Raw genomic sequence first — 18,527 nt, 5'->3', positions numbered from 1 at the left:
ACCTGGAGCACTTCTAGCCACCACTACTCCAAGAGCCAGAGTCGGGAGGAAGTGGACAAAGCTCGCTGGAGGAGGAGGGGAGCCGAAGAGAGAGTGAAGAGAAAAGAAAGGAAAGTGCTGTGTACTGTGTGTTGATGCTTTGGAACTGTGCTGTACAGGTGGGAAATGGGGTGAGGCATTTTCCCCTTGGGGGGGAAGCGTGTGTCCTGCGTCTGTCTGTGTCTGGTTTGGGCAACATAGTTTGTAAACACAAAACAGCACAGACAATCAAAGTAACATAGTCCAAAAACAATTGTGTAAATTAACCCATGGTTAAACATATTTCATAGCCCAGGCACGTATTGGGCTATTCACTGACTAAAACATTTAGTTATTCAAAAACAATACAATTTAAAATAGATCAAATGATTAGACATGTAACATGCTTCAAAAGAAAATATAAAAAATAACTTGACTTACCCTCGATCTGTTAATTCCGCATGGATCATCTGAGATAGGATCAGATATTGTCTGGTCAGCACCAACAAAGGAGACAAACATTCCAGGATCCGAAAGCACTCTGGCTCAAATAAAAGATTACCATATGTGTTCTAGTTTCAAATTATTTAAAAATAACACTGACAGAATTTTTCAGTAACTAGACACACAATTTAAGTAATGTAAAAACAAATATATAATGAAATAATTATAGATTACGCATACATACTGCAAAAACAACAAATGGAGCATAAACAATAAAAACTACACACCTCACTTGCAAGAAGTGATTTAGCCCCTGTCCACACTACTACATTTTCATTTAATATGAATACATTTATGGCTCCTGAAAATGAAGACTTTTAAAAACTGTCTTCAGAGCCAGAAACCTTCATAAACGCAGCATCAACACTGTGGTGTGGACTTGCTTTACTGCATTGTGCTTTCATGGCTCTCTGTCCTGTAATATCAAACAACTTCATTAAGTGCCTTATTAATTTTATTGCAGAATGCAGTCCTCAGTACAGAAAAGATTACATTTAAATAATAAATGTTGATTTGAGCCTGTCTACCAAGTTATTTAATTGTACAGTCTGATTTTCATGAGGCTCTGAATTTTTCACTACAACGGTAACACCACCAACTATAACATTCATCACCAAACTATAGTAACCGGTAAGTAAGTTGGCTTTTACGTATATGTCCAGCATTCAAACTTCTACAAAACCCAATTTAGATTTTGTACTGCTTACCTGTATGCATCTAAAGCAAGCACCATGGAAAGTGACTCTTCCAATGCCTGCTATGTCGAAATTGGTGAATGAGACATTGTAATAAGCAGAATCCAATTAAGGTAGGACCACAAAACAACTACGAACCAATCTGAGTATGATTAAAGTGTCGCTTTTGGAAAATTAAGTTTTTGCTCATTAACCTCACAACACTGACGCTATGTTTATGAAAGTATCAGACTCTGGACAGGGTTTTTAAAAGCCTTTGTTTTTAGGGTTCAAAAATGTTGGGGTAGTGTGTACAAAAGATGAAACCATAGACAAATGTATGTGTTTTTAAATAAAAATGTAGTAGTATGAACAGGGTCCTAATTATGGTGTACTACTGAAAGATGCACACTTGTTAGCCGTTTTTTCTTTTTTATATACTTGCATTCCAATAACATGCATATGCTTTGCTAATGTTAAACTACCAGAAAATAAAAAAAAAATTCAATCTATTACAAAAGCTAGTGAATCAATCAATGCATATCTAAGACAAATATCTGGAAAGATCAATGTCAGTTATTTACAATTTACTTAGCTCTCTCTGCCTTTCTCCTTCTCTACTCCCAAAAACTATACCTTTCCAGTATCTTAATTAAACAGAGATGTGAAACTGAAAATAAGTGAAAAATTATAATCATTCTATATTAGATTTTATCTTACTTTGTAATCAGAGGTCTATTTAATGCACGTATATTGTCAAATGGTCCTGAAAATAATGTGCATTATGATTCCACTGTTTTTTTTTCACAAATACCTCTAACCAACAATAATAACTATTCACATTTGGTTAAGATCAATATTTTAATTTTTAGAACATACTGTGTCATTTCACCAGACAGCCATCGAGTGGAGACAGCTCCCATTAGTTCCTCTAAGAATATCTTCTGCTTCTCATAACACTTGAACTGATTACTGACAAGGACAAGTGCCTCCATTAATGCACACTTCTCCATCTGTGTCAGAAGCATTTCATTTGAAAACAGTTGCTTCACATAGTTATAAAGCATATCAAAACAGGGCTAGAAAATGATAAAGAAAAGGACACAAATGTCATTTCCAAATCTACTGCAGTGATAAAAAGGCAAAGAAAACAGTGAAATGTGCTTGCAAGCAGTATATTCAAAATATATCTTTGTACAACTATGGATTTTATTAATATGTGTAAGTGTACTACAATTCCTAACACATTTGGATCACAAATCTGATGTGAATCAATTACCACAATATACTTAGTTGTCGAATAAGGGCTAACTTATAATCAAACCTCAAGGCTCCAAAACACAGGACTCATATCAGAGTCCATGCCATCTATGTGACTAGAAAATCATATTTTTTTTATACTACAGCTGTGGCATGAAGTAAACCCAATTAATCAAACAATTCCTTCCTATAAAATAAACATGATATGTGATTATGAATTATGTTTTTGTTAGTTTTGCCTTAGGGCTTAGTGTTCCAAATTCTCAAAAGGTACTAGGTTTCGATTTAGACCAGCCAAGTGATACAGTACATTAAAGCAAAAAAAGTTACTAACACCTGCTCTTTTATCAATGATGCAGAGTCTTGCAAGGCCTTTTCTAGAAAGGATGCATGGTTTTATGATTTGCATTATGTTGTGTGGAGAGACAGCACAAATTACACAATGTGCAAGAAGTCTGCTGGCAGCAAATGTACTAGAAAAGAAGTGTTTCATATTTTCTTTCTCTCTCTTCAGGGCACAAAGGGTAGACCATTACTGTGTATGCATTTAGATCAGAGTAACCACTCTGAAATTTGTCTTGAAAGGTCATTACACAGGATTCACTAGACTGCAATTAGATCAACATTTATATGCTGAGATAAAACATACTAAAACACTATAATGCACTGAGCAGAATACACCATTGAGAAATTTTCTTTCAAGAACATTTTCAACAAGCTTAATGACATATCTCAAAAGGCTTAGATTTTAAAAATCAAAATAAGTAGAAAGGAAAAATTGGAGTACCTACACACACAATGCAATAAACTCCTTTACAACATGTGAACAACAGGGCATCATAAAGCAAAGACAGATTCTAAGTTGTGTGCAACAATCTAGAAAACTGTAACAATGCAGTTCCAAGAATACTACTGTTAAACTATGATAAATCATGGGTCAAAAACATCATCTGAGCTATAGTAATGTATTATGAATCATAACATGTGAATAAAAGAAATATAAAAAATCAAGATATGGCAGAAAATAAATGTTTAAAGCCAAGAAAAAATAAAATTCAGAAAATTAGAAGAGAGTCAAACAAGCATTTAGGAAAAAAGTCAAATAAACAGAATGCCTCTATTCACAAAAATGACATACGTGTATTAGCTGTGGATAATCTCTGCACATCTTTATAATGGAGGAACATGCATGCCTTCGCACATTTTTCACAGCTCGAGTTCTGGGAGCCTATAATGAAAAATAATGTATATATATTATTTTAGAGCAAAACAATGCAAACCGACAGCATATGTGAATTCCCTGTGCATACAAATCTAATCAAAAACATAATTAAAAAAATTGTGACAAACAAAACAACTTTAGTTACAGCAACCAACTGCACTATGTCTCGATTTTTCATTCTTTAACTAGTTAAACATATGGACCTATAGTCCTAAAAAAAACAAAAAAAAAAAACACAAGTTAAAGATAAGGAGCTGTTGATACTTCTTATGTTTTCTAAAGGAAGTTATAATCTATTTCGATACTTCTGATGGCTCAACCAGAGTAAGCTGAATTTTTCTATTTTGGCAATACATTCTTTTGTTTTCAGTATTAAAAATACAGATTGACATTGATCACAACACTGACCTTGATAAGTAGTGGTCTTCAAAGAAATACTAATGTATGGATGTAAAAGCAATGCTTTCTTATGGTCAGAAATTTCAGCTATTTCACACCATGAATTTCTATCTCTGGGACATTCTTACATTCTGTATCCTGGACTTTGTCTTGCATGCATTTGCGGTATCGTGTTTGTCTACAGCTCTGTTTCTCTATATTCACAATTACTTCTTGCTTGTCTACGTGTTTTAGCATTTGGTCTTGTTATTCTTTGACATTGTCATTTTATCGCATTCTGTGAGTTACTTGATATCCAGAAAATGTAATTCATTGTCATGTTCAAGACACCAGTTTGAGATGATTGGAGCTTTGTGACATGTTTACCTGTAGGAAGTTGACACCAGAAGATGGGTCCACTGCGGTCAAAAAGGGGTGGACATGGTCACAACAGTACTCAGGAAGACTATTGCATTTAAACAATGCTCATTTGGTACTAAGAGGCCCAATGTGTGCCAAGAAAATATCCCCCACACCATTATACCACCACCACCAGCCTGAAGTACCAGTACAAGGCAGGATGGATCCATGCTTTCATGTTGTTGGTGCGAAATTCTGATCGTACCATCCATCTGAATGTCACAGTAGAAATCAAAACTCTTCAGACCAGGCAATGTTTTTCCAATCTTCTATTGTCCAATTTTAGTGAGCCTGTGCAAATTGAGGTCTCAGTTGCCTGTTCTCAGCTGACAGGAGTGACACAAGGTGTGGTCTCCTGTTCCTGTAGCCCATCCTCTTCAAGGTTCGACATGTTGTGTTCAGAGATGCTCTTCTGCATTCCATGGTTGTAACAAGTGATTATTTGAGTTATTGTTGCCTTTCTATCAGCTTGAACCAGTCTGGCCGTTCTCCTCTGACATTTGGCATCATCAAAGCAATTTTGGCCCAAACAACTGCTACTCACTGAATATTTTCTCTTTTTCGGATTATTCTCTGTAAACCCTAGAGTTTGTTTGTGTGAAAATCCCAGTAGATCGACAGTTTCTGAAATACTCAGACCAGCCCATTTGGCACCAACAGCCATGCCACATTTCAAAGTCACTTAAATCACCTTTCTTCCCTAATCTCATGCTCGGTTTGAATTTCAGCAGGTCGTCTTGACAATGTCTTCATGCCTAAATGCATTGAGTTGCTGCCATATGATTAGCTGATTAGATATTTGCATTAACACACAGTTGAACTGGTGTACCTAATAAAGTGGCTGGTGAGTGCAGATGGAGAGATAGATAATGGACTCAATTAAAGGTTTAATTGTGTGCTTTGTTTTGTTGTGATTGTGCACTGTTGTTGAACATCACCCGAGTTTTAAGCAAGTTAATTCTGAAATTGGATAGTTTGTCAGCATTATTTATTTCAGTCATTAGGCTTACGAGGCCAATAAACATATTTGCTTTTAACTGTTATTACATAATCATTTTTTAAAATCTGCTAAATTAATGTTTCCTAATGGTATACGGTATTATAAACTGTGTTCTGGGATTTATTTTTTTTTAATGTAAGCAAGACAAAACCCTCATGGTATGTTTGTTAATACTCACTAATAATGGACGAGAGTACTGACATGTTGCATTTTGATTACCACCCGCAAGTAACAGAGAATTTCAATATACTCTATACAAGTAACAATAATAAAGCCTATAAACCTATACTTCTGAAATAAAAAGGTACAGTTTTAGTTTTTGAAATACACAAAACCTTGACAGTACTACACCTGGACAGTATATACATAAATTTAACTGTGCGTGCTACTTAGAAATAAATTTTAAAGAGTCTTCAATTATTTGCATATAAAAAAACAAAATCACTTTGAAAATTATGCCTCTAATCAAACATTCCTAAATCTATCTGCAGCAAATACTCTATCACTTTCACATGACTTCCTAGTTTAACGGTTACAAGTGCTAAGTCCAGCACTTGTACATATACTCAGCATTGCTAACTATAATCCTGTTAAATAAAACCTTTATGCCTAGATATTCCAGTAAACATAACATTACTAAAATATGGTATTTGCACATTCCCAAAATAAGCACTACATTTTACTGTAAACATGTATGTGTAGTATGAAAAAACTTATGTTGTTAGCTAAATACAATTCAGAATAACTAGTAAGAAAACCATACAGATCTCCTCTAAATACAACAAATTCCTTTACACTAGTAAACAGACAAGACACCTATACATCTTATAAATAGGTCCTTCCCTAGAAGCTTTTAAGGTCAGGATATACTGTAGTTTGTCACTACAATTACACTTTAAATAAACCAAATATATTACCTAAATGGCGGAAATACTGATATTCAACATTGCATTATATAAACTTGTATGCCACAGTTCAATGGTAAATTACTTAGCTGAATCTTTATAAATTTACTAAAGTATAATGAAAAAGTTGCATTTCATACTTCCATATGAATTTGCTATTTTTATTTAATGATCTTAAAAAATGAAAATCAAAACAGTTTAGGTACCAATTACACATCAGTAAAACAAACAGCTTATTTATTTATGTGAATAATAATGCCTACCTTGCTTTCCTCAATCACCTCAAATGTTACTGATGCAAATAGCTAGAAGGTAAATAAAAGGTATTTTTTAGTTAACAGACATGATTTAGTGAAAATTCTGTATTAAACATTATTTGTACCCTTACTTTATCTTTAAAACATTCAACAAAAAACATTTTGTATAAAATTAAATGGGATAAAAAAAGTATATAAATGAAGAAAAAAAAAGTTTAAAAAACTGAAGACTAATTAAAATAATGTTTTGTGTGTACACATACCATGAAAGATTCAGAAAAGACCTTAAATGTTTACTTATCAATTCACATTAGTTATGTGAAAAAAACATTGGGTTTGCAATTCCTGGGCAGACAATACATTACATGAAAAATACATTTTAAATGCCAATGAATTAAATAAATTGTTTTGTCAGAACACACTGAAATCTTATCTGTAAATGACAAAGTACCATCACAATTTCAGTTGTATAAACTACAGTTTTCTTAAAGGAATACTCCACCAAAAACAATATTTTGTTAAATATTACTTACCCCCCTGTGCTTTGTAGTGAAGGCCGTGAAACATTTTTAATTTTTACACTTTTAATGTTTATGACATAACAGAACTATAATGGTGACAGGTTCTGAGCAACTGAATATAGGATTCTTCACCAATGAATGAGGGGGTAAAGCGGATATCAGTTCAAACGTTCAATATTGTGGGAAAAACATCTTTCCTGTTGAGGTGAGTTTTCAGGAAGTAACTTAATAATATTTTAGCAAAAAAATGTACATATTTTGCACATTTTAATTATATGAACCGATAATAGACATGTGGATTATACAATATGAGTGACATAAAACTTTTTAAAATAATTTTTCATGGAAGTTTTCACATTGTTTGTCAATGGACAAGACTCGTCTCTACTGCTGCTCTATTATGTCAAACGTTTTTCGCAAGTTCTGCATGAAAACGAGAAAATCAATTTTTTTCTCATCCATCACTTCAATGCACATAGGGTTACATTTAAACAAAATATTTTTGAGTGGAGTATTTCTTTAAATTCTCAACTGATAAAACGGTAGATGAAAATCGTATCGCCTCTGTAGCTGTTTCACCCCTCATTACAAATATAATGCTACGCATCTTATTTAGTAATGGTTTCATTTAAATAATTCCAACATTTAAAGTTAAATGAAGCTTCTCTATAATAATTAAAATTATATACTGTAAATAACATTACCATCATCTAAAGAATAAATTTGAAATATAAAATTTTTGGGTGGGATTTTTGTTTTGTTTTCAGTTCCTAGAAGCAAAGAGAATTCAATATGCAGCTGCATTTAACATTAACAGAAAGACTGTTACCTTAGACAAGACCTGAGGAAGAAATTCTGTGCGGTATTTAACAAATGGGAAAAACGTGGATACATTTGTCAAAACACAAGAAAGGATCAGTGGATCTCTTGTTTCATAATTCAGAACTTCCTGCAGCAGTTTTACTCCATCATCTAATGGAAGTGCCTTTGAAGAAAACATAGGATAGGTACACTCTTTATTTTCCTGATCATTATACGGTATTTGTGTAGCATAAGAAAACATTAAAGCAAATCAAACTCAAAATTTTACAACTACAGCTACATTTACTAGAAATAATTTGCAGTACACTATAATGATTTTTTGGTCTCCTACTTAAAGACATTAAGATTATGTATTAAGGCATTAAGACATTTGCTGAAAAAAAATTCTATCAGTACAATTGTATTTCACTGATGTGCTAAATAATTTGAAGTTATGGATATCTATTACCCAAACGTCCATTTTCAAGACAACATAACCCAACTGAGGTTTGAAGGAGACCAATGGAATATCCCAGTAACATTGGGCACAAGACAGGAACAAGTTTTAAATAAGACACCAGTCTACAGTTTGACATATTCATATGCGCAACATAAAAAGTATGCAATTCCAAGTAAACATCTTTAAAATTACATTTCCATCTACAATTAAAAAAAAACTACAGCTACCTACCTCTTTATCCACAACCCTGAATAACTGACAGACCACACTCTCTGTGAAAAATGTCATGGCATCCCATTGAACATATGATGGAGAAAATATTGAGCACAACCCTTCTGCAGTTTTAGCTGTGGGGGAATGCAAACAATTAATTATTATTTCCCTCCATCATCACCTTTTCAATAACTCACACAAAAATAAATGAGCCTTTTTACAATTTTTTGTGAACTGCATGATTATGTTTACTGGTAGGCCATGAACTATGAATGTTGAAATTAACACAGTACAAAATCCTAGTAGTGTATTAGTCAAAAAGACCAAAACAAAAATAAATTTAAGTCCTTTAATTAATGTTAATCTGGTTACAATAAACACAGCATGAAAACAGAGAAGAAAAAATACAATTTTCTGTTTATTTTTTATAAATACGATCAAATTGAGTTAACTCTACTGCTCCTCGTGCTAAAAGCTTAAGCTTTTAAATATCCGTACTGGTTACACATGAACATGAAGCTTACACATATGTCATATTCATGTGTAGCCTGTATAGATGCTTAAAAATAATAATATTACTTATTTTGTTATAAAAATAAACTAACTGCATTTAACATTTTATTAAAAAAGATGTGCAAATGACATTCAATAAGGGTTAAGAAGATTTCAGGGCACCACAATTATGAAGATTTGTCTAACATCTTTATTTTAAATAACTGGATACCATGCTGCACAACAAAGTTGTAACAGTTACAGATTGCTTAATTCACAAAAATGCTATTTCAAATGGCAAAAAAACAAAATTAAACACATTCTCTAAGTAAAATTCAGCTGTAAGTACTGATTTTAAATACTAGGCTATTTCTTGAAACAATATATCTTTCCATTTAAATTAATACAGTACTAATAGAAGATTTATTAACAAAAAATAAGGTTTATAAGGTATATAACTGGGAGAACTAAACCAAATACAATATTTAAATCCAAATAGAGTATAGAGCAACTCTACACTATTTTCTGTCTGGTATCGTGACAGCCATTCCAACAAATTAAAGATGCTAAAAATAATGGGAGTAAGGGCCAATAGGAAAATAAAAATGTGTTATTTTGTGCATCTTTCTCAAGAAAACCATTGGAGTATAATTTTTGGTCTAACCTTGTGTTTAAAACAGTGTTTCTCAAAGTTGGGTTTATGAAACATGGCAAAGGGCTCCTCAAAATAACTAGCAAAATTTGGCACATAATTCTTAAATATCACATACACTTCGTGTGCTATCCGTCTAGTTAGTCCTTTCTCTTTTATTCTCCATTTCACTTATTTTAAATAATCACAACGTTGCATCTGATGAAAATGCAAAAAATAATGTTCTTTATTAAACAAACCAAAGAAGCATTAAACAATGTATAAACTTTCTGGACAGCACAACTGCGTGAGCGTGGAGTGGCGTTAACATATGCCATAAACAGTATTTTCTAAGAGCCGATCAATACTCAACTTTAGCTGTCGACTTACACAACTTTGTCCTGCATATCAGCTTTTAAAGGGGAATATAGTTATCTGAAAGACTGACCTTTTCAACATAAGCTGAGACCCCTTGCATTAAGCATGAGCATAAGCACACAAATTTACATTTGTGCCAGTCACTCCCATAATGTTCTGAGCCAATAAAAATGAATGAAGCCTTGTATGACTCATTCTGTGTATACTGTCAATCGCATGAGTGTCAATCACTAATAATTCTGCTTTGCTTAGTCACACTAAGGATACGTGGCTAGATTAGAGGGAAAAAAACCTTCTACAGACAGATTCTATGGTCAATTGTCTACATCGTCAAGTGAAAATGAGCCATCACCTGCTAAAAAAGGAAAATATGACAATAATTATATACAGTTTGGTTTTGGGAGTCCTCATTCTCAGCACTGACTGCTATCAAGACAAAATACAGGACACATTTGTATGTGGAAGATGATCCGAGTCTAACTATCCCTCCCAGAATTGAGAAACTATGCAGTTAAGAGACAAGCACAGATATCCCACTAATTTACCAAATACATGATAATTGAAAATATATAGAAAATGTGGTGTAGCACAGTTCCAAATGTAAACAATTAAAAATTTTGTTTTATTTTCAAGAGTCCTATGTATTGTATTATAATAAAGTATTTGTTTGGCATTTCCATATAGAGGGGGTCTGTAAATTTTTTTTATCCCTTCTAAGTGGTTCTTGGATTGAAAAAGTTTGAGAACCCCTGGTTTAGAACACTGACTGTTAACGATGCTGAATATAGTATGTGCAGACTGAAAGGTAACAAGTAAACTTTCAAAACTCACAAGTAGTTGGGCCAACATCAATGGATGTATTCAACTGATAATGCAACCACTCTCCTGCCATGTGGAAAGCCTCCATAGGAACCAGCTTGCATGAATTGCGAATCACTTCACCTTGTTGAGCACGGAACGCTGATCACAAAAAGAGATGGCAAAAAATTAATTATACATCCATTTAAACCTTAAACCACCCATTTTTACTATTAGGGTCAGTTCATGAAAATACAGAAAAAAAATAATACTTTTTTCTAAGACTCACTTGCTGGTTTTGTTTCTAATTTGTGCCCATTGATGGATGAAACTGCTGCCCACAGCTCCCAATATCCCTGAATTAGGCTAACTAGGTTTAAAAAGGCAATAATCTCAAATAAATGTATTTCTTTATATAATCTTTCCATATAAGGTCAGTAACTGTTAAATGGGAGGTAAACCCTTTTTTAATACATTAAAACTACCAAGGCATGTGTCCATTACCAAAAGTTTTCTTTATATCAGTTCTAATATTTGTAATAATTTTTATTTTCCTTTCAAAGAAGTCTAAAACCTACTAAAATAAAACAGATTAACCATGCTTTTAACAGTATTTGAAATGGCAACATTTAATCTATGCATTGTCACATACGCACAAATATGGGTCTACTTCATAGCTCTGAGAAGGTTAACTACTACCAGCAAAAGGATGGGTGCTGACACTCACAATCTTGTTTTTCCATTGACAGCTCCTATTGGCCTCAGCCAGACAACACCTGACCAGATCCCCACAGACTTCCCAAGCCATGTCCCTTCTAGGCCCAAAAATACATACACCCACACACACATAAATGTGTATATATATTGTCAAGAGCATAGTCTGTCTTTTCCAGGGATTAGAAAGGTACATGGTAGAAGAATCTAAATCTTACACAGCAGCCTAACCTCTCTTCCCTTCCACTTATAGCCAAGAAGACAACCTCATCCAACTGGAGAAGCTGGGATCACATCTGAGCCATCTTTAATCAGTCTTGCTGCCATTAAAGGACATCACATCAACAATAACAACAACAACATTTATTTATATAGCACATTTTCATACAAAAAGTAGCTCAAAGTGCTTTACATAATGAAGAAAAGAAAAATAAAAGACAAAATAAGAATTTAAAATAAGACAACATTAGTTAACATAGAAAAGGAGTAAGGTCCGATGGCCAGGGTGGACAGAAAAAAAAAAAAAAAAACTCCAGATGGCTGGAGAAAAAAATAAAATCTGCAGGGGTTCCAGACCATGAGACCGCCCAGTCCCCTCTGGGCATTCTACCTAACATAAATGAAATAGTCCTCTTTGTAGTTAGGGTTCTCATGGAGTCACTTATAGAGCATTATTCATGACTAAGCTGTAGAGAACACACCACATGTCTCTTACCTCAATACTATTTTTTATACAAAGTGCCTTAAAATACTACCACACCAGTAAAACAGAGTTGATAGTTAAAGGACATCAGATCAATAATAGACCATTATTCATGACTAAGCTCTAGAGAACACGCTACATTTCTTATCCCAAAACTATCTTTTTATACAAGGAGCCTTAAAACACTACAACACCAGTAAAACAGAGTTGACGGTGGCACTCTAACTCTTCTTAGTTCCTGTTTTATGCCATTCTTCTTTTTCAGAATTCAATAACTGACACAGTCAGCAGTATTTATTTTGGCAATAATGAGTCAGCAGTCAACCCAGCAAAGGAACATGAAGACCTCCAACAAATGAGAGAACAAATACAGCAGCTGTAGATAAAAGTTGCCACCCAAAATAATCAAATGGTGGAGAAAAGTGTCCAAAGAGCTACCAGGACAAGATCGAGAGGTCCAACAAGCTCAGTTACTTTCACACCTATGGAGCAAAGGAGATGTGGAGGCAATATGTCCTTGTCTTCACAAGATCCACAATCTGGTGTCCATGTGCTTGCTCCATTTATGATGGGAAAGCCTCATGCCCCTAGTACAACCTTGATGAGCTCCTCACAGGGGACTATTATATCTTAAAGAAAAAAAATTCTCACCAGATATGACCCCGTTCACCCTGTATGGACCTAAGCGTCTGACCTTTGGGGCTGCATCACTAAGTGGTTGAAATTCCATTAAAGCACTGCAGAGGAAGCAGTTGAGCAGGTGCTTGTCTGTGCCCTAACTGAATCCAATTTGCCCAGTATCTATCAAATAGCAATGGTGGCTCACTCTGTTGCAATGATAAATTAAGGCACCACCATTACACTGCATACCCTACCTTCTAAACTGTTGCCCACGCTATTTAAAAATTTTACAGTGGAACAAGGACATAAAAAAAGAGGACATCCCTAAAACATACTCAAAATGAAGCAGCTTTTGTTAACTGTCAAACACTCGCAGTGAATATTCCAAAGGGGCCTAATTTTGTAATGTTAAAGGTCACAATACAAAAAAAAATTAAAATTACCAGTAGCTGTTAATTCAATCACCCAAAGCATTGGTAAATCTGCAAACTCGCATATTTGTATATTAAGGGAGAGCAAAGAGTAGTTGATAAAACATTCAGGAGGCTTAAACAAAGAATATTTTCATCGGGTATAGAAAAGCAGTTACATTTTTATTATACTTCCTATCCGGAGCACCATCTACATCAATTCCTCAGCACAGAAAGCATCACTGGTGCTCCTTTCCTTAAATATAATCCCATTCAAGCACATGACCATGAATACAGTGACTCTGCTATAGCAATCAGCTCAGAGATTCAAACATATCTTGATGATGGGTGACAATATTTGACACTCAGAGACCACCCTGCTTCAGGCACCAAATTCAAAATTTGTCCAGACAGACAAAATGGGCCACATCAACTGGTCTCTCTCTCATTCTGTTTGCATTTAGAGACGTGCCAAAGTCAGACATAGGGCTTTATTTCTTTTTTAAACAGGACAGGGCCTGGGGCATTCTTGACCTAATCAGGTAAGAATAGGAGGCTCAGACCAAAAACCAGACTAACATCTTGAAATATGTCACGCAATTACGTAAACAATTTGAAAGGATGAGCCCGCCTCTGCCAGAGCACAAGGAAAACTCTCAGCAGACAACTGGCTCAAATTTACAATCTCAATATCACTTTGTGCAAGATCCAGTTAATGGATCAAGTCAAGATGATAATTCCTACTCTCACCCTAACTTCTTTACCCACTGTCAGGGCTCATTTAAGGTAAGGAGAGGGAACGAAGTTGGTGGATTGATAAAACAGAACAAGTGAAAGCCCTTAGAACAAACCTATCATGTTTATCTGCTTAAACCCCAAAGAACAGGGTCCCAGTACTGTCTTCATTCTCTGACTCAGTAAAATTACATTTTAGAGACTAACTGTCTCCTACAGAAAGACTCCAATCTGTACAGGTCTTAGAAAAGGTTTCAGATTGTGACAGATGCTCTATTGTAGGCACGGAGCTGGACAGTTTGACATCCGTGGCAGAGCGACAGGTGCTGAGCAGGCTCCTGTCAATCATGGAGAATTCACTGCATCTACTGAACAGTATCATCTCCAGACAGAGGAGCAGCTTCAGCAACAGACTGCTGTCACTTTCCTCCCCCACACTATGCGACTCTTCAATTCCACCCGGGGGGGTAGTAAACGTTAACATTATTCAAAGTTATTGACTGTCGGTATACCTGCATTGTTATCACTCTTTAATTTAATATTTTCTTTATCAGTATGCTGCTGTTGGAGTATGTGAATATCCCCTTGGGATTAATAAAGTATCTATCTATCTGTCTAGATAGGGGGTGCTGTCGTCCCCTTGAACCCTTAGGCCACACGTCAGACACCAGGTAAAAGTCCAATTATTATTTATTATAATAATAAAGTGCACAAAGCAGCCTCCACTCCACAATACTCCAATAATTAATCAATACAATACACTACAATTAATCAATCCTCCACTCCCAGCAGCTCAGTCACCCTTCCTCCCAACTCGGCTCAGTCTGCTGGGGTTTCCCAAGTCCTTTTAACATCTGTGACCCGGAAGTATTCCGTCTCCAGGTCAAATGCCTTCTTCAGGTGTCCCAGAAGTACTGCGGGTTTCTGACCTCGTGACTCCTAAGTACTTCCGGGTTAGCATCACCATAACAGTCCCCAGGTTCTTGGTGAGCTCCCCCTGGCGGCACCAACAGCACCCAACAGGGCAGAAGAACCGGACTCCATGTCCCATGCTGCCCTGCAGGAATCCTGGGAACCATTTCTGTCCAGGGAAGCTGCCATCTAGCGTCCCGGGGGATGTAGTGTCCTAAAAAGGCTCTTTCTCTTAGTTGAGGGACGTCCCGGCCAGACTGAACCGCCGGCTGTCCCTCACAAGATATTATTAATTTTAAACTTGGCTTGAAGCACCTGGCCTTACACAATACTCACACCAACCTCATCAATGTAGTTCAGGAACAACCTTATGTTCTCCTGAAGGTAAAATATACAGAGGCTGAATTAGAAGAAAAGAGGTTGTTCAACCCAGTGATTATCAAAGAAAGCACAAGTCCATGATCCAATTACAACAGAGTGAAAGTCAGTAAGATCACACATTTTTCCCCACCCTGATATTTCTTTAAACAACAACTATGACTCATGACCACAGTTTCATGCTGTACATATTTATGAGTTGCAGCCACATTTATATTAATGAAAAGGGGTTCCTAATTGTATGTACATGTAGGTGTCCTTATATTTTAGTGAGCACAAATTTTTCATTTTTGGTGTTCCTACAAAATGTGATTAGATTTATCAATCCTTGGCAGTTTTCATACTATGATGCACACAGGAACATTGTATGGGCTTCTTAGCAAAAAATAACCAATATCAAAATATAAAAAATACTTACAGTTAAAAAATGCATTAAAATCTTCATCGCCATCAAAATCCATACGTGAATATTCACAGCTTGGGCTATCATATTTTGAAGGAAAGCCAACCTGAAAACAAAGGAGAAGAAATCTTCACATGAAAATCAAAACATGGGAATGAGTCAAATATAACACTGTTATGCAAGCCCAATAAACAAAGCATTTATTTACTTCTCACAACTATCATAATTTATTCAGGATCACCAGATCAAAAACCCATTCCAAAAACATTAGTTGCAAGGCAGGAACCAAACTTGGAGAGATCCCCACATTCACACAGAATACACTCATGTAAATCCAAATAGCTTTATTTGCACACCCTTAGGACACACCCACAGCGAAGACATGCCAATTCAGTGCAGATAGTCGGCCTAGCCAGGATCTAAATACAAGAATCCAGATGTATGAGACTACTGTTGTAATACAGAAAATAATACCACAAAATAATATTCACTACACTAACAGAATTATGAAAATGAGTTCATCAATAAATATTTTTCACTGCTCACATAACATTTTATTTGTTTTACCTTAACAAGATTAGTCATAGTGGCCCTCAAATACTTCAAAGTTGTCTGGATGGTAAGAGGATTTTTTGAAAGAGCATCATGTCTAAATAAAGAGCCCCAACAGACTTGTGTAGAAGACCTTAAAAACTGAATAGAAAATTATGAACAAGGCTAAATAAATTAAAGAAAAAAAGAAATAAATAAGCAAACACAAGAAAAACTTTCAAATTCTTAGAAAAACAGACATAATTACGTATTCTCAAAACCATGACATTTACCATTATATATTACATACACATATTCTTCTTGGCATCATTTTTACAACAAAAATGTTAACTTCTGAAGTGTTCTAAATAAGTCAAATTGGCCATAGACACTTTATAATGAAGTGTTACTGACTGAAAAAAAACAAAAAAGAGTAACTATCTCAGGGTAAGCATGATGCCTACGGGTGTGGGTATGAGATCTGTCTTATGCATTTTTTAACAAAAACACGATAAACAGTACTTTAATTATGCATTCTGGCTGTATACAATGCAAATAATCAAATTCCCTTGGGACTGTGATGGCCTATATGTGGTTCAGTGCAACTTTACAGTGAAAGAATATAAAAGAAAATTCTAGCGTTCACAGGTTCTGTTAAAAAGGAAAAGTATCCAGCTATCATCTAAAATAAACCTGGGAAAATAATGACTAGTAAATTATAGACCTATTTTACTTGTGTTAAACTGGAGAGAATGCACAAGCTGACACTGGTAAGTGTTCACTGAGGAACATGGTTTTAAATTGAAATTACAAGACAGTAAGAACAGCCTAAGGATAGATAACATCACAATAGTTGTGTGACATCATTTAGAAAAGCCCTAGTCAGCATTTAATTCTATGTCAGATGCCAGGAGCCAACCATTGTATACAGTCGATAAAATAAGATCTTGCAGTTATGGCTGTAAATAGTGTGCCAGTGACGTAAGGTAAGGTTATGAGTGTTTCTATTCTAATTAAAATATATAATGCTATGGTATTACATGTGTTTATGCATCTTATTGTGGTTTGTGTTGTTCTTGAGTGATTATGCATCTTATTTTTACATTTTTACATTTGTGTTATTTTTATTATTCTGTTCTATTCCACGTCCTTTGTGGGTGAAGCCCCCAAGAGGCTGGACCATCCTGACATCACTACTCCTGGGCACTCCCTGTGGCTATATAAGGGAGTTGTAAAGGCCTAGGAGTGGAAGCCATTTATTGTTTATTGGAGTTTTGTATGTATCACTTTTGTTATTTGGATTTGACATTTTTTAATTACTTTCTTGCCTTGTCAATCAATGATAACTTATTTTCTTACTTGCTTTGCTAACTTAATTTAATACCTGGGCTGGGATATGAAAATATGACTTGGAAGTTTTGCAAATAAGTACATTTGGACACAACCAACTACAGTTTACCAAGGACAGTTATTTTTTTTTTAAGTAATAAAAATGTTCTATACAATGTCAAGAAATTGCACGAGTGCGTGATGAACTAACGTTTGACTGCAAACTGCAACGGGTATGGGCGAGTTTGGGGTTAGGCTATTAGGAAATTCAATACACTCTCCTGCAGTGTGTTTCTATACAGCAGGTACAGAAGGTGCTGATCTACATGGCTCTGGTAATTATCACATTAACTGTTTTCAGGGAGTATAGCCTAGTTCAACAGCACTAGGTGCAAGGCAGGATGGGATAGTTGACCACTACAAGACTAGGGCTGGGTCACAGCACTGATGTCCTGATTCAATTCTATTCCGATTTACAATGTCCCGATTTAATATCGATTTATCTTGACTGAATTAGCATGCACTGATATATTTAAGTGGTGGCCTTTTTATAAATTACTTAACCATACATACAATATAATGTGGCAAATTTAAGTAACACTTTATTTGAAGGGTATCTGCATAGTGACTTCATAACATGTGCCTCAGCATGGAATGACATTTAAGAAGAAATATTTGATTAGTAATGAACAGTTAGGGCAGCACGGTGGCGCAGTGGGTAGCGCTGCTGCCTCGCAGTTGGGAGACATGAGGACCCAGGTTCGCTTCCCGGGCCCTCCCTGCATGGAGTTTGCATGTTCTCCCCGTGTCTGCGTGGGTTTCCTCCGGGCGCTCCAGTTTCCTCCCACAGTCTAAAGAC

General features: G+C 35.3%; 1 protein-coding gene across 2 annotated transcripts in view; it reads right to left on the bottom strand.

Moving 5' to 3' along the window:
• The window catches only part of LOC114665558 (exportin-5), a 72,454-nt gene that overhangs the window by 29,393 nt on the left and 24,534 nt on the right, over positions 1-18,527 (bottom strand). For both annotated transcript variants that reach the window (XR_007933551.1, XM_051919307.1), the window contains exons 11-19: positions 16,376-16,501; positions 15,824-15,914; positions 10,966-11,094; positions 8,652-8,767; positions 7,989-8,144; positions 6,645-6,686; positions 3,595-3,684; positions 2,076-2,275; positions 460-559 (exon numbers count right to left, since the gene is read on the bottom strand). Coding sequence is in view for 1 of the 2 variants with exons in the window: in XM_051919307.1 (XP_051775267.1) it covers positions 460-559; positions 2,076-2,275; positions 3,595-3,684; positions 6,645-6,686; positions 7,989-8,144; positions 8,652-8,767; positions 10,966-11,094; positions 15,824-15,914; positions 16,376-16,501 (1,050 nt within the window). In the remaining variant the exon portion in view is untranslated. The remainder of the gene's footprint in view (positions 1-459; positions 560-2,075; positions 2,276-3,594; positions 3,685-6,644; positions 6,687-7,988; positions 8,145-8,651; positions 8,768-10,965; positions 11,095-15,823; positions 15,915-16,375; positions 16,502-18,527) is intronic.

The sequence above is a fragment of the Erpetoichthys calabaricus genome, chromosome 15, assembly GCF_900747795.2.
Source record: "Erpetoichthys calabaricus chromosome 15, fErpCal1.3, whole genome shotgun sequence".
Lineage (NCBI taxonomy): Eukaryota > Metazoa > Chordata > Cladistia > Polypteriformes > Polypteridae > Erpetoichthys > Erpetoichthys calabaricus.
Note: the sequence above shows the minus strand (reverse complement) of the source record. Positions and strands in the feature narration are given on the sequence as shown.